The 26,732-nt window shown below is 38.2% G+C and overlaps 1 protein-coding gene across 1 annotated transcript; it reads right to left on the bottom strand.

The window, feature by feature from the left end:
* Nucleotides 1–1,503: 1,503 nt before the first annotated feature.
* On the bottom strand, nt 1,504–26,625 carry LOC144663938 (protein turtle homolog B-like). The gene is made up of 10 exons (XM_078525036.1): nt 26,435–26,625; nt 13,702–14,037; nt 12,252–12,524; nt 10,724–11,014; nt 7,581–7,658; nt 7,393–7,470; nt 4,007–4,085; nt 3,448–3,493; nt 2,655–2,709; nt 1,504–2,170 (listed from the first exon to the last, which is right to left on the bottom strand). The coding sequence occupies exons 1-10, from the start codon at nt 26,493–26,495 to the stop codon at nt 2,013–2,015; spliced, it is 1,455 nt and encodes a 484-aa protein (XP_078381162.1). The 5' UTR covers nt 26,496–26,625; the 3' UTR covers nt 1,504–2,012.
* Between the last annotated feature and the right edge of the window lie 107 nt (nt 26,626–26,732).

Below are 26,732 nucleotides of genomic sequence, written 5' to 3' on the forward strand. Positions count from 1 at the left end.
CATCTGTCATGTTATTTTTAAGGCGAGCTTAATATATGATAATCGATAAAGCAGCGTTTTCGATAATTGCGATTTTTAAAAGATCTGGTCTGATAGAAGCAGTCTGGCTATAATTTTAATATAGAGAACGACACATTTGATTTTGATTATAACAAGACATGTTTCGGTCATTCAACGACCATCTTCAGTTGTGAGTAAATTTTACAAGTTGTACTTGAATTTATAATATTCTAATGCAGCAATGGCAATAACTACTAAATATTCAAATTTAAAAATTAAGAAAATAGCGAAAGAAACAAGTTAAAAAATCATGCCCCAGTTTTATGACTTCATTTATCTTAGCCTGCGAGAGCAGACGGCTTTGCTCTGGAATTTCGTGGTCGCATGTTCTTTAATTTTGAAGCATTTGGCGGAACATTTAAGAATCTTAAAAGACGATACCACTAACTTTATGCCAAGATTGTTTCCAAGTCTATTGTCTATTTTGGTCGTTGAACGATTGAAGCTCGTCTTTTTTTCAAAATTAAATTTGTCGTTCTCTTTCTAAAAAATTGCCATATGTACATTATAAAGTGGATACTATAGGAACCGGTAATTTTTTATCGTGTAGGGTTGGTGTTAGTCGGAGGAAACCAACCTTTTTGACCATATTGTATCTGATCCCCTACCCCCGAAAACACCTGTTATGCTTAAGTATACAGATGCAGTCCCCTACCCAATGAACTCCTTGATTTCATCGACCCTCCCTCTCCTCCCCATTTTCGTTCCTGAACACGCCAATAATTTTCTCCTTGAGTCAATGTTACTCATTTTTTCATATTATGCTAGTGAAAGTTTTCAAGTATTTTTTGTCAAATCTCGGGAAAAATTAAACAAAAATAAAATTTTAATATATTTTTTTTTATTTCAAGATTTACAATAAACAACCAAAAGGCAAAGTTCGGTGAAAATAAAATGCCTTATGGCAAAACCAACAAAGAATCATTCAAGTAGAATGTCAGTTCAAGTTTTTAAGGTGATTCCCTAGTATTGCATTACGCATCCTTACTGCGCAGAATTTTACGCGTAATTAGCGCGCGCACATAAACAAAATGGCGGCTTTTTTCTATGCGGCTTGGCTCGCGCGAGAGAGAAATCATCGTTTTCTCGTAAACGAGTTCGGTGACCTATCATTTTTTTCTCTTAGTTCCGGAAGTACCGATCAAATTCATTCTATAGAATGAATACAGTTCAATTCTTATGGCAGAATAATTCATTATCACCGAAAACGTGTACTTTGCCAGTACTCGCAAAGGAAATATAAGGATTTATATGGTAAATACAAGGTCTTATTGCTCCTAAACGAATACGGTGACCCCCCTTTTTTATTTCAAAATTTAACTTCCCTTAAGGTAAACAACCGACTGGCAAAGTTTGGTTGGAAATCTATGAGCAGTTCTATTTCTAGGGAATTACCTTAACTCATTTTCAGCAGGCACAAAATAGGCTAAATTGGACCATATTTCAAGTTTATTTTATATCTCGACAAGAATTTACAGCAGTATGGCATACAATATGTCATTTGAAAGTGTATAAAATGGGCTTTACAGAAAAAAATAAGTCTCCTCGTAGAAGCCTACATCTTTTCCGAAAAAAAAAATTATCATACGTTATGAGCTCTGACAACATGTACTAGTTTTAAAGCAGCGGAAGGGAATTAGTGTTCCTTGGTGAATATTTTCGCCGAAAGTTTAATTTGCATCGCTTATGCTATTTGTAAGACTACCATGTCAGTGACTGAAAAAACGAGTTATTCCTGACCTGTATTCCCGGTTTGTCTATAAAGCTGCTTAAGTTAAACGATGGCGTTAGAGCATAGAGAAACATGCAGAAAAAAGTACTGAATGATTATATGTTTTAAAAACATATAAAAGTGTGGGGGATAACGAAGGCCGTAAACACACTTCTTCTCTACAAGAAAAGTAGTTTTAACAAGAACTTGCTTAAGGCGCGGTTTTCCTAGTATAAAGTTTTTAACCCAACAGCCTTCGCTGAATGTTCTCCAGTGCTTGAACCAAATCCTGTGGAGTGGATAATTCCGGTATTGACCTCTTTTGGAAGTTTCTCAGCTGAGAAGAACTGGGAGAGAATAGCTGATCCTGTGCCTGTTGTAAAATCTGCAGCGTTTCATCTTCAAAAAAAAGAAAATCATTATTTTTCTCGACGGTGAATGGTTTGTGCGGGAACCGTACACGGTACAGAGCTAGACAGACGAGCTACAGGACTACAAAATACATCTACTATATATAAATTACACAGAATGAAAAAGCTTAATCAATGCAACAAAGTGGAAGAAGAACAGAAACTACAATATACCATCCCAAAAATACTGGACAAAGACTAGACAAAATATATTAAATATCTATGTTATATATGCGTAACAAATTGACATTTTAACTCCTACTTTCATGGTAGTTGTTATGGAATGTAGCTGCCCGTTTTCTCTGATGTTAGCTAAGTACATATGAACAAAATTGCTGGTTGATGATTGTCTTTGTTCTCACCACTGGTATGTTTGACAATGTACTAATATTGTAAGAAGAAAATTAATTCTCGTCACTCTTGCTGTATAGTTTAACTACCAGTAGGTAACTTCGTGCAAGGTGTTCACTTACTTCGAAAGATTTCGAATTCTGTAGGAGAAAATGATCCTCCGAGAAGAGCTTGAAGCTAAGAAAACAAAAGCTGTTATTTAGTAAATGAGCGGCCAGAATAAACACGCGACTTTTTCTGCGCGCTAAATAGACCTCTTTAGCTACGTATGAAATTTGTTTGCTTTGATTTGAGATTTAACCCGGGAAACCAATTTTTTTAACTGTGTTAGGCTGTTAGGGCACTACTGCTAGGGCACCGTTACAAAATGATGCAGAGTTCAGACACTTGGTATCCAAGTACACAGGTATCCTTTTGGCCGTATCCACACTTAGTGCCCGAGCACTAGTACCTGGGCACCGGCAAAAAATAGCGTTGTGTTCACACACAAGAAACCAAAGTACCCAAGTACCATTAAGTGCCCGAGTATTGTACTCGGACACGGGCACCGTGCTTGAATTATGGCGTGGGTACTTGAAAAAAATAGTATGTTCACTTTAGTGCCCAGTGAGAATCGTACTCGGGCACCGTGCCCTGCGCCAAGTGTGAACACAGCCTTAGTGTCCAAGTCGAGACCTTTTACCGGGCGTACCGGAATTCAAGAGTGTTCACATAAGTGCCCTGCAAGAATCATACGCAGGCACCAAGTGTGAACATAGCCTTCAAATGAACCCATGTTTTGGGATTATAAGATCTTCCATTGTGTAGGTAGAACAATTTGTGTTCCAAAAACGTGTGTTACTGGCACCGACACTACAATTCTATTGCTTACACTTCTTTCCTCTTGTTTGAAACATAATCGAATGAAATATTTACCCTATGTATGAGTTGGATGAGAGATCGGAGTAGATCAACAAGTACCCTGAAAATTAAACGTAGATAATCCAGTTAATCCTCTCATGGTCATGAACTAGGAGGCATTAATAATAATCATACAGTCCTTTTAAGGACTGTAGATCGATTGATTGACTGATCAAGTAGCTTAAAAGCTACTTAATCAGTCAATCGATCGATCTATCGGCTCATGGATCAGTACTAGTTTGTCAAAGAAAAGCTTTTTTACAGAAGAACGAACGAATAAACCAACCAATCTACCTACCTACCTACCTACCTACCTACCTACCTACCTACCTACCTACCTACCTACCTACCTACCTACCTACCTACCTACCTACCTTTAAACCGACCGACCAAGCGACCGACCAAACAAGCACATAGTGGAGAAACGAACGAACAAACAAACAAAATAAACAAAGAAATAAGTAAACCAACAATCAAATCAATTTACCTTTCATTGCACGATTGAGACTAATAAGGTTTTTAAAAGCACACACGCTTACAAACATCATGGAATAATGAACGTAGTTTCGCCTACCTTTGGATTTCAGGGGGAATGGTCACGGGTGGCACGACCGAAGATGACATCACTGGTGTACTGGTAACAGAGGGCTCCACTGTAAATATAAAAGAAAACGTTGAATGAGGCGGAAAAGAGCCCTTTTTTTTTCAAAATTGGCTTGCAGTAATGATAATGATAACGCAGCTTATTTTCCATATGTATATGTTCAAAAGAGCTGTACACATACCGTTATTTACTACATACACACAAAGGCCAGACCACAACACCGGGAGCTTCATTCCTTACTCTTTGCGAATAGTGTGTGGGTTCTTTAACGTCGCCTGCTTTAAGATAACGATATACGGTAATAATAAAAGATGCAAGAGACGGGACCTACGGTTTATCGTCCTTTTCCGAGAAGACTAGAATGTCTAACCATTTGCAGATGTAATTACAAGGCAGCACATTCTCCTCAGTTATTTTAAGGACCTGAGTGTTGGTCCGGTCAGGGGTTCGAACCCTCTTTGGATGTGCGATGGGCTCCCCGATCAGCCCTAGTATAGCACAAACACAAACGGGCAGTTGCCATGTTCGACCATGACTCAAAGATCTTCTCTCATGTACATGAAAATAATCATCACATGGATTTTAATGCCGTAAAGGTAGTTGGACATGAGCCAAATTACCACAAGCGACTCTTTTTGAAAGCCTGGTTGTCCATTAAGGATCCGCACTCTGGGAACGACCATGCTGTCATCCCAAAGCATTACAAGTTCTTGTCACGCGCATGAGCTTCGCGCCACGTTCTTTTGTTTCAAACTTTTACACGTTATTTTTAAAGCGCGCGCTATCGTGCTGCTATTTTAAATCGCGTGTGAAAGCTTTGATTTTTTAACTGATGAAGGCTTTTATTATAAGACGTTTCGGCTGAAGCCGAAACGTCTTGGAAAATAACATCAAAAACACAGTCAGTGACAAACCTTTAAAAAAGCTAAAAGCAGGAGCCAGTAAAGTAAATATTGTCTAAAAAATCTCATTTGCAAAGCGAGAGCGCCGAATTGGAAACATTTATATTAGCGCTAAATCTCTCTACAGCTACCTACACTCCTTACAGAAAAGACCGGCAGTCGACAGAAAATAGAAACTTGAACTCCAATCGTAACCAACTGTACCCTTTTTAAATTTTATTACTATTCTTCACATGTAAACGCTGCACCATAGCACATGACACGCCACATGGAACATAGTCCAGTCCCTGAACTCTCCCTTCGGCTCGCCCTTTATAGGAGTTGAACCCAGGCGTGCGAAGAGAGAGTTCATGATAACTTGAATGCGCATGCTCAAAACGAACCAATCAGAAGTTATTGCGCGTGGCGTCACTTGCTTGAGACGCTAGATTAAAACTGCTCGCTCAAATGACGACTTCAACTACGCGACCATGCGCGCGAATAAATGCAAGAAACAAATGTGCTAAATTGCATCCATAACCAATTCTAGAAACAGCTACATAATACTAGGAATAGTTGACGGATAGCGATTTGTTGTGTTTTGTCCGTTAGCTTTAAGTAGCCGACATTGACTGGCAAGCTAGGCTTTTTTAATTAATTGTGTTAATTACACAAAATGACACTGTTGACAACATTTTTTTAGTTTTTTTTGTTTTGTTTATAGTACCAATAGCCGATTCCCTCTATAGCGCGCGCCTGCAGGGAATCACGGTAGTTGTATTCATCAAACCATGCGCGAGACTTAGCAACGATGCACGTTTGTGAGTCTCGCGCATGATTTGATGAATACAACTACCGTGATTCCCTGCAGGCGCGCGCTATAGAGGGAATCGGGAATTTAAAAGTGTCACGCATCTACTGGGAATTTTTTAACCCGCATTTGTCATAGGCTTTTTTAAAATTATGACAAATGCGGGTTAAAAAATTCCCAGTAGATGCGTGACACTTTCAAATTAGTACTATAAACAAAAAAACCCTCAAAGAATGTTTTCAACAGTGTCATTTTGTGTAATTAACACAAACGTTTCGGGCATAGCCCTTCATCAGTGTGAAAACCGTTTTCCAATGTGTGTACGCGATCGCATGTTGGATTTAAAAGTCCCAAGAGCGCGCGGAAACCTGAGCGCGCGCGCCCAGTTTAAATGAAATGAAAAGCATTGTTCAAGCCCAGCGGTTGCATTGAACCGAGCTTAAAAATGCTTTTCATTTCAATTTGCTTCCGTCGCGCTCCGGAACCAGAACACATTCTTAGTCCTCTAACTTCAATGTCTGATAGAGTGTGGCCGGGGGAGTTGAAATGTTCCGCTACAGGCAAACCGGGTGTGTTCTTTTCAACGCTTCGTAGGTGTTCTCCGAAACGCTCGCGGAGAGAACGTCCAGTTTCCCCAATGTAAAGCCTTGAACATCGACGGCATGATATGCAGTAGACAATGTTCTCCGATTTGCAGTTGAAGTGCTCGCGGATAGTAGTTGAGCATTTCGGTCCGGGTACATGTACATCGGATGTGGTGTACTGGCATGTGCGGCAGCGCGGGTGTTCACACGCGAATGTTCCTGGTTGGTCTGTCGCACAGCGGTCGGAGGTATGTACCAGGAGATCTCTTAGGCTGCAATCGCATCGATATGCAACAATAGGTGGTGCTGGAAATATTGCTGCAGTCGTTGGGTCACTCATCAGGATGTTAAAGTTGTTAAGCAAAATGTGCTTAATGCGTGAACTTAGCGGGTGGTAGGTTAGTACGAGAGGGATCCTTTCTTCGCTCTGCCTGACACGTTTCTCGAGTGCCTCCTGGCGTGAGATGGAATTCACTCTTTTACGATCATTGCGCAGTAGATCGGATGGATAGCCACGGTCTGCGAAGAAGGTGGTCATTTCTTCACATTTTTCAACAAAATCATCGTCCTCTGAGCAGAGACGGCGGAGGCGCAGAAACTGGGTGTAAGGAATGCTGTTTTTGCAGTGCTGAGGATGAGATGAGGTGTAGTGTAGTGTAGTGTAGGTAGTTGTGAGTGTCGGTTTTTAAAATTATTCCGGTGATCATGCTTTAGTACACGCTCGCGTAGTTGAACTCGTCATCTGTGCGCGCGCGTTTTTCAAAAGTGCTGCCACTGAAATATGGTTTCCCCCTAATTTTGGGGGGAAAACTGGCGCATGCGCATGCAAGTTATCCTGGACTCTCTTTCGCGCGCCTGGGTTCAACTCCTATAAAGGGCGCGCGAGGAGAGAGAGTCAAGGGACTGGACTACATGGAACAGTACTTAAGCTTCTTGAAAAGCACCTCTGGCAATCGCTACAAAACTCAATGATGACCTTGCTTCAGCCATCCAACACGTTCTACCCAGAAAAGATGTTAAATGAGAGCTCAGCTAGCCCCACGTGGTAAAAAGTAAGAGTGAACAGCTAGTGTATCTTACCGATGAAGATTGGTGGTGTTGATGATACAGCAACTGATGATGAAGAGGGCTTGGGTGCTAGCGATGATCCCAGCGTGACTGAAGATAAAGGTTAATTAATAGGGAATTAGTAGTTTAGCACACCATTAATGAGGTTTTTCATGACTATCTTCAGTGAATATTAAGGATTCAACAGCTAGATAGCTTACCGACGGTGGGTGGCTGTGTTGTCCTTGGTAACACAGGCGTTGGTGTTGCAACAAAGGCTGATGAAGGGGGCATTGATGCTGAAAGAAGGTTAACAGGGAATCAATATTATAACACTCTATTATCCCTGTTCGTTTTCCTGGTAACACCAAAGCGAGGCTTTAGTTAAAAGGCGCCACTTTAACGGCTTTCGCCAAGTTTTTAACGCCAGCAAGTGATGAATTTTAAAATACTGTCTTTCCTTAGTATGAAAAGAGCAAATTAAAAAAGCAAACGGTTTGCAGATGAATGTGAGCGAAGAGTTTCTGTTCCTATGTAACAAAGAATAAAGATGCCGTGACACATCACACAAAACGTGAACAAATATCATGTGATTTCTTTGCAAGCGCAGGTACTTTTCATAAAATCGACTTTCATAGAGTCCTATCAGTTATGTGGATAACATTTATTTTCTTATTTAATAAGTTTCTATGAATAAATTGAGTGGCAATTTCAGCCTCGTTCTCATGTGAGACCTTTTATGACCTGTACTGACTGACGAACATAGCTATAAGTCAAAACGTATACCACAATTTGAAACCCCAAACTACCTAGCGTGAAAGAGGAGGTTTTAATCTATTGAAATCCGTCGTCAAACCTTTACAGTACTCTTGAAGTGCAAAACATCATTTCTGTGCTCCTAGCTCCCGGACTAAAATAATCTGTTTGAGCATGTCTTCAAATCCCTAGGTGGAATTCAACGTTTTTTAAATGCCCACTTTTCGAATCCTGAAACCAAATTATTTTGATATTTTCTCCCACCCTGTCTAATCTTTGGAAGGGATTAAACTTTTAACAATGTTACAGAATTTCCGCAGTGTCTTTCATAAAAAAAAAAAAAAACTAAACTGGTTTGAAAAAATCAAAACGAAGGTAAAATTTAAACCACAACATAATGTTTGGTTCACTACACATAGAGCAATCCTGACTAATAAACTCACATACACATGTACTGTACGTTATTTTCATTCATTTATGTAGAGATAATGCATCAGTCAATTGAAACCCCGGCCCCCCAACCCCCGGGACTTAGCGGGGATTTAACGCGTCCAAAGCCGGGATTTAACGCACTTTTAACGGCGCGTTCGCCCCGTTGGTTGGTGGTTTTAACAAAAAATGTCAGTAGAGCGGGGCCGTGGAGCGGTGATTTAACAGCACGCGATCACCTGATCCGGGGACGGCAGCCGGGATTTAACATAAAGGACTAAATGCTTTTCTCAAAATGTTCGTTCTGAGGAATCCGTTCTTAAAAGTCTCCACGCTTCTTCCTTGATAAAGCCTTTAGCGACGCCTGGGTTTGCATTTAATGTGTTTGCACGATAAAAATAGACTGATTGTACTTGGAATCTGCCACCTTTGTACACTATCGTCTCCAAGAAAGTAGCTTCTGTTTCTGAGATTTCAGCCGTGAATTATATCGTAGGGTGAAAGCTGTTTACCTTAAGATGAAATTCTTCTATTTTGTCTCTTCTTGTGTCCCACATGAGTTTAAAAGACGTCGACAATAAATCGTTTCCAAAGGATAGCCTTCTTCTATTTTGTTTTCTATTTTGGCCTTGACATGACAGCAGAAACTGCGCGATTGTCGTGCCCATGGCTGTTTGATGTGCTTATCAGTAAAAGAGAATCTTTTCCATTGAATTAGAACGAGCTTTCTTGAAAGACCACACTGAGCATCTCTCTTAAAAACCTGTTAGTTACTGCAACGAAATCAAGATTTTTGTCCGTTTTTTTTTCCTGAAAGTCGATTCGGATGCCCCCTCTATGCGGGGCTTTTAACAGACGTCTAGGCCCCTAGGGCGGGGAAATAAGCCGGGTTTTATCACTTGGTAAATGTTAAATTCCCCGGTAAGTCCCGGGGGTCGGGGGGCCGGGGTTTCAATTGACTGATGCATAAGCTGCCAGTATATCATTTTAATTTATTTTATTAACAGCAAGTCATTAGAGGACTTACATTTTATAAGCATTATCTTTTCAAAAATGTTGTTGTTTTTGACACTTGTGTTGATTTCGCGGCATAACAAAATACTGCATTTTTTAACATAAAATAATAAACAGTTATTGGATGAGGTTTTTGTGATATATGGAATAATCAAGGTCAAGGTAAGTTTTATCGGCTTCGGCTGATAACACTTACCGAGATCTTGATTATTCCGGATACTGAAAGAGCAACCCTATTTAAATAAAGGCACTCTTCTTTTTCTTCTTCTTTATCACAAAACGGAATTTAATAATTGTTTTATAAAATTGTTTTTCTGGAAAAAATAAGGACAAAACGACTTCAACCATTCTTCTAATTCCTACTTGCCGTCTTGCTTTTGAATCTCTCAAAGTATTTGTGGTTCCTCTGCAATCTTTGTCGGTCATTTTGTGTCTTCCGACTTCCGAGAATTATATTGTCCAGCAATTTTTCAATTAAGGTTAAGGTCATTGCCCTGTTTTGCATTGCGCATCCTTACTAGAATTTTACGCGTAATTAGCGCGCGCGCGATCGAGCACATCAACAAAATGGCAGCTTTTTTCTATGCCGCTTAGTCCGCGAGAGAAGTAAATTGTCACTTTCTCCTAAACAAGCCTGGTGACCTATCAATTTTTTCTCATATTTTGGGTGTAGCGATCAAATTCTTTCTGTAAAATGAAAACAGATCAATTCATGTGTTTGAAAAATAAATTATCGCTAAAAAAGTGTACTTTGCCAGTACTCGCAGAGGAATTATAAAGGAATTATATGGAATATACATGGTCGTCCTGCTCCTAAACGAATCTGGTGACCCCCCTTTTTATTTCAAAATTTAAGTTCCCTTGAAGTAATAAACCAGTAGGCGAAGTTTGGTTAAAAATCTATGTTCAGTTTTATTTCGGGGCAATGACCTTAATGTTTTGTTTGGTTGAAGAAGCGAACCGACAAACTATGAATTTCCTTCACTGTCAGATGTGTCCCACATTCCTCTCGGAAATCATGCATTGCGCAGCCAACCTAAAGATTAGTGAATAATCTGCTAGCAGATCATTCACTAATCTGTAGGTTGCAATGATTCTCAGAATTCAGACAGATAGTGAAGTTTAGAATGTACATGTATAATAATTAATGTAAAACATCACTTGCAATTGACTAGGAGGTAAGCAGATTTCCTCTCTCCAGTTCCTAACGTATTTTGTCCTTCACAAGAGTATTGTCCAGCACTGCCCTTTTTAACTTGATTGACTGTCAGTCTCTGTCCATCCGAGATTGTGTCAATGGTATAATCTCCAGAATCAAAAATCTGGCTGCCACCCTTAAACCATCTATATGTGATACCAGAGGGAACTGCTTCTAAACGGCAATAAAATTCTGCATTTCTTCCTTCCACTTCAGTTTGATTACTTTGCAAACTGTTCACTCTGTGTTGGGGCTTGACTGAAAAAAAGAATGAAAGTAATGTGTCAAAGCCAATGTTGACTGAAAATATTTTTTTTCTTTTTCACCCCAAGTAATATTACCAAAACAACTTGTGTATAAGCTGCACCTTTATGCTGAGACTATTTCTTTTGGGTGGTGTAAATTGCCTAGTCTGGGGTCAGTAAATAAATATTTAACATATTGAAACCTGTTGTTGTCGATCATTGCCTTTGGTAAAAGTTCTAGTTCCTAATAAAAGGAGCCATTTGCCTCAGTCCTCAGGTTCTACAGTGTAAACTGGAATTGTTTGCCAATAGTTCTGTCGGATGATTTACCGGTACCAAAGCAAGAGTACAGTACCTCAATAAACAAGATCAACACAGTGCATTATATGTTGTAGGCCAAATTGGTTTTCAGTTTAATTTGTTTCCAACCTAGGTTAATTGTTTGAACTTTAAGATAACACTTTTTCAATGACCAATACATGTAAATCCATTTTAGGTTATAAGAAAATATGGAAATCCCAATAAATACAACCATTCAAAATTGTTGATTTATAAGACTAGTGATTAAAAGAGTGTTATCTTCAGGTTAAAACAGATTTAGCCTGAAAAACATTTACATGAGCAAAACAATGGTGACTGTCTTGATCTTGATTAAGTACGTCTGATAGGGAAGGGACATGCTGATTCATGATTTGAAAACAGACTGCTGTCCCCTCCATGTGTTTTCTTTAATTTTCTTTTTGAATTGGCTGGTTATAAAGTGCACATACACAATCATACAGTACATGTACAATTATACCGTCGATTGCATGTACCCGTGAACGCATGCGCTAAAAACATGTGACGTCAAACTTATGCATTTCAGGTGTCAAAGTTTGAAGTTTAGCAACTTTCGTGCCGAAAGTTCAACACATTCCGGTTTTGAAATGGCGGAAAGATTTGATATAGAGACTTCTTCCGAGAAATTGATGCTGAACTGTGTCGATATGCATACACAGGTTCACTTGAATCATTTCTAGCGTAAAGTTTCACCCATTCTCAGTATTTATGGTGAGCATTTTGAGTGCAAAAGTTCGCGTTTCGGTCTGCTAACTTCAAACTTTGACACCTGAAACGCAGAGTAGCTGACGTTTGACATCACATGAAAACATGTTTTAAGCGTATACGTTCATGGGTAGATGCAATCGATGGTATGCTGCCAGTATATTATCCTAGTCTTATTAACAGCAAGTCATTCTTAGTGGACTTACATCTCACTGTTACAGCAACTGTATATTCTGCAGGGTTTACGATCAGTCCAGGTGCAGTAACAACAGCCTCGCATCTGTACGTCCCTGCATGATTCCTGTTAGCTGATGTTATTGTGTAGTTTGAGTTGTTGGGATCTTGTTGAACCTTTGTACTGCCTCTATACCATGTGATCAATGGTTTGGGATTACCAGTGGCGACACATAACAAAGTTCTTGAATTTCCTTCATCTATTATGATTGGTCCTGATGATCTGAGTGTGATCTGTGGTGCAACTATTTAAGGTGAAATATCAACACCAAACTGTGAGACAAGAATTTGTTTATTTAAAGCACTTATCTGGACTGAGAAAACAGACATATCACATCATAATTATATACAGTGTATTTGTAACTGTACATGTACAAAATATAATTGCATATATAATCCCATCTTCCATATGACACTGTACTAAGGTAAAAAGAAAAAGTGGAGCACGCTGCACATTTTTGTAAGTATTCTGGCATGGTAATACTAATACAACTATTCAGGAATAGTAACCTAGGTCTGAAAAGGGAAAAGTACTTTTCTCAAACACTTTTGGTTGCATCTAGGGAACGTGGCGTGAAGATATGTTCTAGTACCGTATTTTCTCGATTAAACGCCGGACCCCGATTAAACGGCGGCCTCGTATAAACGCCGGGTAAAAATTGCTAAAAAAAATTGATGGCCAACATAAACTATTCAATCCGTAACAATATACTTTTGGGTAATAATCACCTTTGGATACCCAGGGACAATTTTCGAGGCAGAATGAAGAAAAAATTCGTCCCACCTTGACAAACTGCTCCTTGGTCTCAAAGATCGGTAACAATTAATCAATCTGAAAAATTGGCAGAAAATTGCAGTCCTTTGATAAACGCCGGGTTCACAAAGCCAAGTTTGAAATAAGCGCCGGGACGTTTAATTGAGAAAATACGGTAATATATAAAATACAAGAGACAAGAGCAGGGTTGAAATTACGATGCGCAGCGGAGTATTTCTGACTAACTTCGAGGCTCTTTGAAAAGGTGTTAAACCACTCTCTCGAGTGTTTGATATATCTCAATAGAGACAAAAACTACATAAAAACAGAGAAATTAAATCGTCAAAGTCTACGATAATTAAGCGGATCACAAATCCAAACCACTGTCACAGTTCTGGTTTCCTTTTTTTAACGGTAGAATTGTTAATGAGTTTGAGAAATTGGGTGTGACATGTTTGGTTGTCAAAATTCAAAGTTTGCGGGAATATCAGACAACGTTTGTGTGAATTTCACCATCCGAGTTTGGGATGATGCAGAATCGGTTTCCTGTACACGTTCCCCAGCACTTAAGTGATCAAACAAAGCAAACAAAAAACATAACCTGACTCAGTTACAAGACAATATAACACTAATTAAAGAGAAAAGTAAATTAAGATGCTGGAACTTACCAACTACAATTAGCTCAGCCTCATTTATTATCCGCCGAGGTGAAGTAGTGAACGAGACTCTACATTCATATTTCCCACTGTCTTTTTCCTGAATATTTAACAATTTTATTGTAGCATCTCCTGATACTTGTACTCTTCCTTGATATGCTGGCCCAATGACAGGAGCTCCACTTGGAAATTTAGTTGCAATCAACTGTACGACATTAAATGACCATTCTACGTCAGTAACTGTTCTTCCATCCGAGTTGTAAAACCATGATAAGGTCACGTCATTTCCTTGCAATTGATACACAGGATTTCCATTATTAGGTGAACCAGTAAAACTTGGTGCACAGTCTATCAATGCAAGAATAAAAGAATGAAAGCTTATAGCTTATCGTAATATTTTGGAACAGTTTGGATTCATTACAGCACACATCTAAAACTTAGTACATGTACATAAGAATGAAGAATAAGGATTGAATGTGCACAGTACAGTTGACCTACGATCTCTCCGAAATATACTAAAATTGCAGCCAGGATTCATGATATTGAAAGAAACATTCTCACACTGACAAATGCCTCAATTTCGGTTCACATCATCCCACACAGCACAAGCAATCTGTGTTCAACACTTTCTTGGACAGAGCAGACAAAATCCCATCTACTAACGTGGCCAAGCGCAGAGAACGTAACTAACGTAACGTAACTAACGTAAGTAACTAATGAAACAATCTAATTTTTTTGTCTAGATACTTTCGATGGTGTTAGCTATAGTTATATTTCCTCAGCATTGTGGACTTATATTTTATATTCTTAGCAACACGCCATTTGCTTATGTTAAGTCAAAACGCAAAGACAGAAGTATGAGCCGTGATCATTACCTCCAGCATCACCAATATATTATTTAATAAGTACAACAAAAAAATTGAATAATGTTAAATGCACTTTCAATTATATCTACAAAGAAAAAAATGCTATGTTTTGAGGTCTCCCTTTTAATTTTTGTTAAATAGACCTAAGGTAATATAAATTGGATTTAGACATTGACAAAAAATAGTTTCAGCTCCGGCCTACTAAAGTCTGAATTAGGAGTTTCGGGGTGACGGATATCGAATGCTCAGTGAAAGACATTTTAACCATAAACCAAAGTATCCAATTAATAATGGTAATAGGCCTAGGACTGAGTTGAGTCTAATTCGATCTGTAATCATACGAGTGATAAACAAAATCGGACGACCGCGAAGCGGGAGTCCGATTTGTTTAATCACGAGTATGATTACAGACAGAATTGGACGACACGAAGTCCTGTTACCAATTAATCAAAACTATGACAAAATTTGAAAAACAAACTAATTTTTAGTCAAATGGTTTAACGTCTTTTTATAAAAACTGAAAAACATAACAGTTTACTCAACAAAATGCACAACAACAGCGCGCGCAAAATGACGCGTACTGTCCAATTACACAGGCATGACGCGTAAACTGTCCTATTACACTGTCCAATTACAAGCATAACGCGTACACTGTCCTATTAGTGCTCAAATCGGGCTGCTGATAACCAATCACCGATCGAGAATTTTGTTATAGTTTTGATTAAAAGCTTTTTGTCTTTTTGTTTGTTGTTGTTGATGTCTTTTGTTTTTTACCTTTTTTTTTTTTTTGGAATGTATATATGTTCACGGATTTCGGTTGCCAAAATGGGTCTCATTTAATAATGTGGCCTGTTGAAGTAATATGATCTGCAATGGTTGATGTGTGACAGCTTTTCGTGAGTGCTTCACATTATCAATTAACTAATTAGTTTACTTATTAACTTATTAAGCTAACAGCAAAAAAGGCTTTTAGTAATTGGCCTATTTTCAGTTAACTTTTCGTAAGGGTTTCAAATTACAAATGTTTTCTGTCTGTATTTTCCTTCATGTATGTTAAAATCTGATAGCTGTAACATCAAAAGCTCTGAAGTTAAATGTCCGATATATCAAAATAAGGCCTAACGGAGGTAAACATTGCGCTGTTTTTCATTCTTCATCGGATCGCTGCCTCATTATCTGTCTCCATTGTCTCAAGCCGCGAACATTTGTAAATTCAAGTAGATCATGGTGCATGAATCACTAATAAGTTATTGTTGAAGATTATTGTTACAATTCGGCCTTGGCCTTGAAACTGTTAGGAGACTGAATATGATACAAGTGCTTTACTAACCTTTTCTTTGTTGTTGTTTTTATTTTGTTTTGTTAAATAGATTGTTTCTCTACAGTTTTCGGAAAACATGCAGCTGTTATACATATTTAAGATGTGCTGAAATTTACAAGTGCAAGGGGATCGACACAATAGAGACGTACAATGAGCCATCGATCCTATGTAGGGTAAAAAAAAAGAGCAATGTTTACCTGAGTTAAAACTGCTTAGAATGTTTCAATTACTTTGAAAATCGGACATTTTATTACATACTTATTTTTCTTTTGGGGTGACAAGTTTAAAAAAATTATATCCATCGCTTTTTATTTTGCGATCATTTTAGTAACCGAAGGCCCTTTTTCAATAAAAGAGCGAAGTAACACTTCATACCAGTTCATATTCAAGCCGAATTTCTCCCGGGGGGGGTACTCCATATAACGGCCTATACGGGGAGGCTCCGCCCGAAAGGGGTACCTTTTTCAGGCTTCAGGTATATAAAAGGGTAGGTATTTTACGAGTTTAAGTATATGAAAGGGTATGGAAATCTGTCATTTGGCTTTTTAAAAGGGCATTAAATTAAAATATTTCGAAAAGACGCAATTTATGGCTGTATTATTTTAATTTATTAAGCGTTACATAAAAATGACAAGAAAACGTGCTATTTTAAGTCCACGCCATGTCTCTTAGGTATATGAAAGGGGCACCTTTTTTCAGTTAAAGGTATACGGAAGGGGTACAATTTCGGTCAAAAATGGTATATAAAAGGGTAAGGGGTTAGAACTTGGGGCGGAGCCTCCCCGTATAAAACTTTTTTGGAGTACCCCCCCCGGGGAATTTCTTTGGGATTTTTCGCCCAAGATAATAAGATACAGTGAAAACCCGGGAGTAAGAACCTAGTTTTTCCAGGTTAGTCTAAACAGTTTTTTTCATAAATGGTCCTTAACACAAATTAAGGCTATTTGGGTTTTTAATAGGTTCTTATTTTCCGAGGAAAAATTTACATTGTTGCTAATAGAACTTTTAGTAATATTCAGCCTATTATTTGTATAAGATTTGCATACCAAATACCGTATTTTCTCAATGAAACGCCCCCGGCGTTTATTTCAAACTTGGCTTCGTTGATCCGGCATTTATTTGAATGGTGCAGTTTATTGGAGCAAAATGTTTATTAAACAAGGCTTTTAAATCATTATTTGTGACATGAACGTAATTTGCCATCATACCTAAAGCATATTACACCTCAAATAAATGCCTGGAAGGCTTACTTACAACTCTAGCTCGGAGACCCGGCGTTTATTCGGGGCCCGGCGTTTAATCGAGAAAATACGGTAAGTAACATTTGTTGAGGCCTCAAATGTAATAAATGTCCCTAAATGTAATAAAGGTCCTAAGTGTAATAACTTTTGATCCTAAATGTAATAAAGGTCCTAAGTGTAATAACTTTTGGCCCTAAATGTAATAAAGTTCCTAAGTGTAATAACTTTTGGTCCTAAATGTAATAAAGGTCTGTAGTGTATTAAAGGTTCCAGCTTAACATGAAATCATGCTCGGTGCTTTTCTATGTATTATATTCAGTTTGAAACCTGTTTTATGTTTACTTGCTTCATTTTCACATTGTCAAGCGCCCTTGAACGTATGGAAAGGGCGCTATACAAATGATTATTATTATTATTATTATTATTATTATTATTATTATTATTATTATTTTCTTTCCAGTACTGTAAGATGCTATTTCGATTTTGTCATGAAGCAAGCAACTAAATCACGTGACAACGTTCATCCACGCGATCGGGACACTAGAGTAAAATTTTTTACCTGATTTTTTAGGAAGTTTTCGATTGTTTGAACCGTCCTGCTTTATGACAACTTTCGTTAACTCGAATTTTAAAAAGACTATTGAAGCAATAAATATGATACTTTTACTTTTCGTGCAAACGTACTAGACTTTTATTTTCTTTTAAACCGCTCTGACACTTCCAAGTTCAATTTAATTAAACTACAGTTTTACTGGCGGCACAGGTCTACAAGAATTCTACAGCATTAACAAGCACACGACGTCAAGCTTAAGAAACCAAATTTTTCTAAACACGTCCCTGTTATGTTAACTTTCTGTAAACTGGATTTTGATTTGAGGTTAAAACAGTAAACGTGATAGTCTTCAGCTTCTTTGCAAACAAGTTTAATTTAATTTTTTTGCGGTTTTAAGTTAGTGCCACAGAGTCTACAGGAATCCCTCCGCAGGAAGAAACATGCAACGTTTGTAGGTGTCTCAGTATATAAAGTAGACTCATCTGCGCATGCATTTAGCACAAAGTGTTTTGTTCCACAAGGAGAGAATATTGCTTTCTGAAACATATTTATACCTGCCTTGTGCCCTGACGCCTCTCTCTTGTTTGGGGAAATGGGCGCTTTCTTTCTCCTTCGCGTGGTCCCTCGCGCTTCGCGCTCGTCACCAGTCACTCGTGTTTCGCGCTCGCGAATAATTAATAATTATTGATATTTTAAATAAATAAATAAATTAATTAATTGACTATTGAAACTTTACACCTTTAGCCTTAGGGCGTAAGGGGCTAAGTGTTTTAGCGGTGTTGAAGCCTCAAATGTAATAAATGTCCCTAAATGTAATAAAGGTCCTAAGTGTAATAACTTTTGGTCCTAAATGTAATAAAGGTCCTAAGTGTAATAAATTTTGGTCCTAAATGTAATAAAGATCCTAAGTGTAATAAATTTTGGTCCTAAATGTAATAAAGGTCCTAAGTGTAATAACTTTTGGTCCTAAATGTAATAAAGGTCCTAAGTGTAATAAATTTTGGTCCTAAATGTAATAAAGATCCTAAGTGTAATAAATTTTTGTCCTAAATGTAATGATTCGAAATAAAGGTCCTAAGTGTAACAACTTTCGGCCCTAAATAAAATAAAGGCCTTCAGTGTTATTAAGGTTCGGCTAAACATGAAATCATGCACGGTGCTTCTCTTTATAAAAGCAAGGAGTTAAAAATGTATCTTAGGGATCCAGATTATGATGTACTTTAACAACCAGTTACCGCTTGCCTTAAAGAATGTGCCAAAATCTATTTTATTTTGCATGTCTTATTGGACATGGGCCAACGGCAACAGACGCTTATACACATGTAGGTAACAACAGAAGTAGTTTACTCAAAATCCTCAATAGTGCAGAATGAACAATTGATGGTTGTTTGGGCTTGTAGCCCGCTAAAACGCTAAGCCCCTTACGCCCTAAGGCTAAAGGTGTAAACTTTCAATAGCCAATTAATTAATTAATTAATTTATTTATTTATATCAATAATTATTAATTATTCCTGAGTAAGGGGGGGGGGGGGGGGGGTCCTGATCGTCTGTCCTTGGTAAAACGGGAAGTTTACCTACATTACTTTTCATATAAAGCGCACAAAGGTATATATCCAGCCTCCTCATCAGGCGCTTCGCACTCGATTCTCGCTGCAATAACACAAGGCGAGCGCGAAACGCGAGTGACTGGTGACGAGCGCGAAGCGCAAGGGACCACGCGAAGGAGAAAGAAAGCGCCCATTTCCCCAAACAAGGGAGAGGCGTCTGGGTACGAGGCAGGTATATATCTGTTTCAGAAAGCAATATGCTCTCCTTGTGGAACAAAACACTTTGTGCTAAATGCATGTGCAGATGAGTCTACTTTATATGCTGAGACACTTACAAACCTTGCATGTTTCTTCCTGCGGAAGCATTCCTGTAGACTCTGTGGCACCAACTTAAAATCGCAAAAAAATCAAATTAAACTTGTTTGCAAAGAAGCTGAAGACTATCACGTTTACTGTCTTAACCTCAAACCAAAATCCAATCTACAGAAAGTTAACATTACAGGGACGTGTTTAGAAAAATTTGGTTTCTTAAGCCTGACGTCGTGTGCTTGTTAATGCTGTACAATTCTTGTAGACCTGTGCCGCCAGTAAAACCGTAGTTAAATTAAATTGAACTTGGAAGCGTCAGAGCGGTTTAAAAGAAAACAAAAGTCTAGTACGTTTGCACGAAAAGTAAAAGTATCATATTTGTTGCTTCAATAGTCTTTTTAAAATTCGAGTTAACAAAAGTTATCATAAAGCACGACGGTTCAAACAATCGAAAACTTCCTAAAAAATCAGGTAAAAAATTGTATTCTAGTGTCAAGTGATCGATCGCGTGGATGAACGTTGTCACGTGATTTAGTTGCTTGCTTCATGACAAAATCGAAATAGCATCTTACAGTACTGGAAAGAAAATGAAGCAAGTAAACATAAAACAGGTTTCAAACTGAATATAATACATAGAAAAGCACCAAGCATGATTTCTTAAGATGTAACCTTACACTACAGACCTTTATTACATTTAGGACCAAAAGTTATTACACTTAGGACCTTTATTACATTTAGGACCAAAAGTTATTACACTTAGGACCTTTATTACATTTAGGACCAAAAGTTATTACACTTAGGACCTTTATTACATTTAGGGACATTTATTACATTTGAGGCTTCAACAAAGTGTTTTTGTAAAAATGAAGCACTTTTTATTCGGAACATGACATTGTATATATGTACATTAAAGCGTTGTACAAACTTCCCAATAAAATGTTCGTTTCCCACTGCCCCGTCTCTTGTGATGGTGGGTCGGTCGGTAGGGCAATAATAACAAAAAAAGAATGAACACTTTAAGGGGTCTGGAGTCATTTAAGAAGCTAGGAGATGCACAGCCGATAGATTTTGTTTCAGTCGATCTCGCTGAGAATGTTGGAATAAACGTTAATGCCCTTGGCACGAAACATCCTTTGAAAAACTTAGTATCGATGTTATTTAATTAAAGACAAGGACATCACATCATACCAATTGTTGTTAATAAAACAAGATCGTGTGCTTGTAAATAATTGAAGTACTTGCCTCTTTGACAAGTGAATCTGGATTTTTTTTTTTTTTTTTTTTTTTTTTTACATTTCGAAAAAATTGGGTCGGTCGGGCGATGGGAAACGACGCATTTTATTGGGATGGCCTAATGTAAATATTGCCAAAATGAGCTCTTAAAAACATTTGTTCGCGTGCAAAGTAGAACAATACCCGGACCTTTGAATTTATTTTCTGTTAGATCTTTGCTGTGAAGTGTATTTTGCCTGTGATTTTTGTACCGCTTTTGAGTTTTAGCTTTTACTTGTCCTTGTCCATCACGTGTTGAATGATTGATTTAGTAATGTACAGGATACAAAGCAGAGAGATTTGGAACACTACGGCGTATTTGTTTCATTGAAAGTCGACTAGCCTCGCTATTCGTTGGTCTCTTCGCAACCGCTCGGGTCGAAATCACGCAACGCTTCCAGGTTCGTCTCGAACGCCAGGCTGCGAAAAGCCGAACTGTACAGGCCCGCAATTGATCCCGGCCCGCAAATGATCCCGGGACCGCAAATGATCCCAAATTGGACCGCAAATGATCCCAGTACCGGAAATGATTTGTGTAAATGATACAACAGAATACTTGGAATGGCGTGGACTTTATGAATCGTCTATGGATATATATTTTTTTAAAAGACCAAGTGCCTCAGGCATAATAAAACGCAACGATTAAAAGCGGTGAAAATAACGCGCGAAATAACAAAATTAACATGTGACTATCTAAGTTTTCATTTAGAAAACGCACCTAAAAAATAAACATGAATCTTCGAAGACGCCTCTGCTGTCTAATTAGCCACTTCCTGTACAATGCTGCCTTGGTAGACACGAGCCTCCTTTTCTTTGGAAGCGCACAAAATTTCTGCGTGCGAATTTTGGAGTTTATGACAGATTTTTAAACCGTTATTTGAAAACACATTTTCCTTCACAATTCGTTCTTGCAAATATAAAATGAAATACAGTAAACGGTTACAGCGTCTCTGGGTAAATTTATTTGTATACCGCACGCACAGAGCTCTCAACTTTTGCACGTGCAAATTTCTTACTGTCAATTAATCTGTACTGAAAGCTACGCGAAAATGAAGTCAGTTTTTGAGAGAATTTTTAGTTGCCTGTGTCAGAATTTATTTAAACTCAACTTTCTTCCAGACTTTACGTCTAGACATTTATAATGTCGCTATGAACGCTGCGTGACTGCGTGTGAATGGCTATCAGCTTAAAGCATTTCGCCGCAAATAAATCATCCCTTGATTGGAGAGAGTTCATATTTCTGTTGTTTGGATTGTTAAACTTTATGTCACGTTTTTGGTTATTAATCGGAGCATATTTATCAGCTATATTGATACAGTTGTGGTTTTGAATTTACTTTAGTAAATCGTTCAAATACGGTACATTCTCTCGCGTTAATTGTTTTTCTAATTGTTGTATTATTAATAAAGAAATGGATTAAATAAATTTAAATCCCCTGTCCAAATTCTTTAGTCCACGCATATCCAGCTTTTACGATTAGGCGACTGTTTCCGGTCCGAGGATCATTTGCGGTTCAATTTTGGGATCATTTGCGGTCCCGGGATCATTTGCGGTCCAATTTGGGGATCATTTGCAGTCCCGGGATCATTTGCGGGTCGGGATCATTTGCGGGCCTGTAACTAGCTTTTCCCCTGCCATTACGAAGGCTATATAAACTCAGCGACAGCCGACCGCCCATCGAGAGAAGCGATTTTTTCATATTCACCGGCTGCATGGTAAAAACAAGTACCGTATTTCAAATCTAGCCGGCTCGTATTGCAGATTTTCCGATAAGAAATCCGGCGAGTAATTATCACTGCCTACTTGTTATGAATACTTGGCTTTCTCTTAGGAAAAGAAAATCATCCGCTAAATATAAATTTAATTTTACCGCAAAGATCACGAGACACACATCGATAAAATCAACTGCGGTGTAACTAGTGTGAACTAGTGTCACACCAGCAGAGAAGCCGTGTCACGATCTTTTCATCGCCGTATCAATAAAAAGCTAGAAATATACTAAAAGGAGTTGTCGTCAATGAAACCAATAGCTTTCTCCCACCCGTAGCAAGTTTTGATTTAGAAAGAAACGATTCCTGGAACACGGCAGTTTTTGGTAAATCCCAGAAAAATCAAGGATTAAAGGCACTATACGTGCAGTAACTGTGTTGCTTTAATTGTCCTACCTTTAATATTATAGGAAATTAACGCTTGTGTTAATTAAGGTATTTGAAATTAACGCGACTTAAATTAACGCGAATTGAAGGAAAAGTTACTTCCCAATAAAGGTAATTAACGCGAAAGAGGGAGAAACATTTCAAAATGATGGAAATTAACGCGCCGTTAACAACAGGGACAAGTTTATTTCAACACTTGTAGGCGTACAATGTACGTGTTCGTGGTACTTTTCAAACTTCGAGCGTTCTTCGCAGTATCAGGGATAGCGGCAGATTTTCACCTTGACAAAATAATGCTTTTTCCTTGCAGTTACGAACGTCTGGACTGTAACGATAAATTTGGGCCAAAATCATAGATATTAAGGTCATGGAAATTAACGCTCCAGTTAATTAACACTGCGGAAATTAACGTTAACAAAAATTAACGCGACTTAAATTAACGCGAATGTTTGAAATTCGCGTTAATTTAATGACGCGTTAATTTCCTATAATAAGATAAATCCTGTTTTTATTTCTGCTAGTTGAAATTGGTGAATCCCTTTCGCTTTCTGAAATTCTCAACTCAACACATCCGTATTAACGTTTTCTCCAGTTCTTTGAGTGAGCAGTTCAGAGGAATGTTTCCGTGTGTGTTACTAGTTTAGTAGAGGAATTGCCGTCGTGTTTCGTCCAATCTCGTACCTCGAGTCTTCGTTCCATACTGCGCAATCTTGACGACACGAGCGACTGTCAGCAGCTCCGTTGCAAGATTGATTTTGATTGGCTTTAAAAACAATAAAATGGCCGGAAGTAAACACCAAGAAAATCGTTGAGTCATGGTTTTTAAAGCTAAGCATGCGCAATTCAACCGAAAGTCCGATATTTTTGGACTACCAATCAGAACCTTCCAGGCTCGCTCGTTTCCAGATCGCTTTTCAAAGGGAACGAAGACCCTGGGTACGAGGATGTGTTTCGCCCATATTGGATAACGCTAGTTTGAGCATGCTCAGTCATAGCTGTTCCGCTTAGTAACTAAATCACTGACAGGAAAATTGACCGCCACTTGAAAGACACTTGCGTGCAGGCGTTGATTTCGATTCAGAGTTTTGAACATTGTAACTATGCCTTAAGGAATATTATTGAGCCTGATATTTATGTTTCTTTTCATGTTCTGAAGTGCTTCCCATTTTCTGGTTGTGAATCCCAGTCCCAGTGACCCAAATCCCATTTTCCCAGTAAAAACATATGCAAATCCCAGTAAAAATATGCAAATCCCAGTAAAAATATGCAAATCCCAGTTCTCATTTTACCCCTTCAGGACCCTCATTATATCGCGGGCGACTAACAACAGGTCACTTCCGTCTTTCATTCAATGCGCCGTCTTTTTAAAATTTTTTTTTTCAAGTGGGTTGAACTTGTTTGCCTTGCTTTGAAGTACGTAACTTTAGAACGAATATCGTTCTGTTCTTTAAAGGCAAATAGACGAGAGTTTTTGTTCACGTTAACAGAACTACTCGGCCAAGATTCAGCCGCTTATTTTAGCAACGCATAATCGATATTCCAAGTCCTTGGAAGCGTCACGGTAAGTGGCTAAAATATTTTCTGTGGTTCTATTCGGCGTAAATCGGTGATTTGAACGTTGAAATGATCTTTTCAACGATTTTCTATGGAAGTTCCTTGTCCATACTGCACTGCTCAGTCCTTGATAGTTTGAGCCAGCAGCGATTTAACAAGGCGGCTTCTCTTTTAAAATTGTGGCGCCCTTTTCATTATAATTTATTTCAATGAGTCATTCCGCGTAAATTACATCCGCATAATTATGCCATTCCGCAAGTCATGCCACATGCCGCAAACTCATTCCGCCTTTTACCCTCACCGTACTAGTACATTGCCAATGTTTTGCTGACGTCTTGAGAAGTGTCTTACTAACTAAATCTAAAATATATCCAAAACATGTTGTGCAAACATTCTACTCTTTGTGACAGGCGACTTTGACGGCCAACTGCGCGAAAATGAAAATCGACACACTTCTTTAACAAATAAAGAAGCCCAAGCCATGTTTTACACTGTCATAAAACACGACGGGCATTTGAGAACACGAGGGAAATGTAAAAAAACATGAGCCGCAGGCGAATGTCTCTATTTACCGTAACTCGCTCAATGGTCATTGAACGAAAAGTAATAAACGAAGTAATAAACAAATCAAATCAAAAACCATCTCTTCGGGATAGTTATTTTTAAAAGCGCAGTACACCTGGAGTATTTGTATCATGTCAGAACTGTTCAAAAAAGATTTTGGTTCATTCACAACGTAAATTGTGGGGGGAATTGTCATTCAACATACAAGAACTAATTGAGTTATCAAATTGTCACGGAATGGCACGCTCTTATTCTGTTTTTGCTATCGATCGTAGTTGCTTTTAACAGCAAAGTTAACACCTAAACCGGTTCATTAAATGTTTGAACGAGATGTTTTAAAGGTATAAGCACAAACGCTTGCTTGGTGAATTTAGCAAGACTTATTAAATTAATTGCGGTTTGCAGTTGATGCTGCGGAGTCTCCAGTAATATTAAGGAATCTAAAGAAGATTCCTTTCCATTTCTTCGACTCTTTGTAAACATATCCACAGTATTAACATCATAATGAAAACATTATAATTCTTCAAACCTACTTTATGCAAATTTTTTATGTAATTTTTACTACGGTCAGGAAAGCTGGCCTTTCCAAAACTAACGCTCGAATATCGATCGAATAAGACGAATATCAATTTTCTGTTGGGCCTTTTGCCTGTTTTGTTGACGGCGTGTGCATTGTAAGCAAGCGAGCGTTAAAAAAAAACACGTTTTTAATCCAGGGTTAATTCAAAACTCACCAAGTCCGCATCCTTCAAATCTAAAATCTTCGAACGAAATATTATAGTCGCTCACTACGACTGTCAGATTGCTTTCCCTTTATAAACTACAATGTGATTGGTTCTGATAGTACCTGAAACCTGATTGGTGTGACAAACAAACATACTTCACTGACCCACTGACCCACTACACGGCCCAGCACGCCGACAAAGAGCTATTTTTTTTAAAAAATAAAGAAAAGGAGGTCGACAGTCAGTAAGGTCTGTGTTTTGAATACTAAGGTATAATAGAACCATCGACCACGGCATTGTAGTACACTCAATCGCAGTTTTGAAAAACCATGGAACCATGTCATTTAAAATCTTTAAAAAACTATCCAGGCAACTTCATCACGCATCTTGTGTAGAAAAATTCCTAAAATTCAAAACTACTCAAGCCTTTATAAACGCTGACTTAGTGACTAAGTAAAATAAATTAACGGCTTGTTTCCATTTAATTACAAGCACAGGTCAGTACGTACGTCATCAATATTAAAACTATTCTGCTACAAGCATAAAAAGGAAACTTTCAAATGGTCAGCTATTTAACTCAGAAACAAGAAATTAAACAAGACAAAGAAAAGGGAACGCCAACATCTATGAAGCCTACCTCCAGAAGCGAAAAGGTAAAGAGTGCATAACAGCACAAAATTTCTTCCGCTTGCTTTCATGGCTGCTGCGTTATCTAAGGTTGTAACAGCTCAGAGGAAGGTTTTGTTCCATATACTCATAGTAATAGAGGGAAATGGTTAAGAAGCCCGGCAAACATCACAGGAGCAAACAAATGAGGCCAATATTTAGGTTGGAAGGTCCATGACAGTGCACATCTTTTGTTTTGCGCTCATACACTATACACGAGTAACGTTATCGCAATGTTTTTATTGGTTAGTTGCATAAACACACGTAAC

The sequence above is a fragment of the Oculina patagonica genome, chromosome 8, assembly GCF_052425735.1.
Source record: "Oculina patagonica isolate OP01 chromosome 8, crgOcupat, whole genome shotgun sequence".
Classification (NCBI taxonomy): domain Eukaryota; kingdom Metazoa; phylum Cnidaria; class Anthozoa; order Scleractinia; family Oculinidae; genus Oculina; species Oculina patagonica.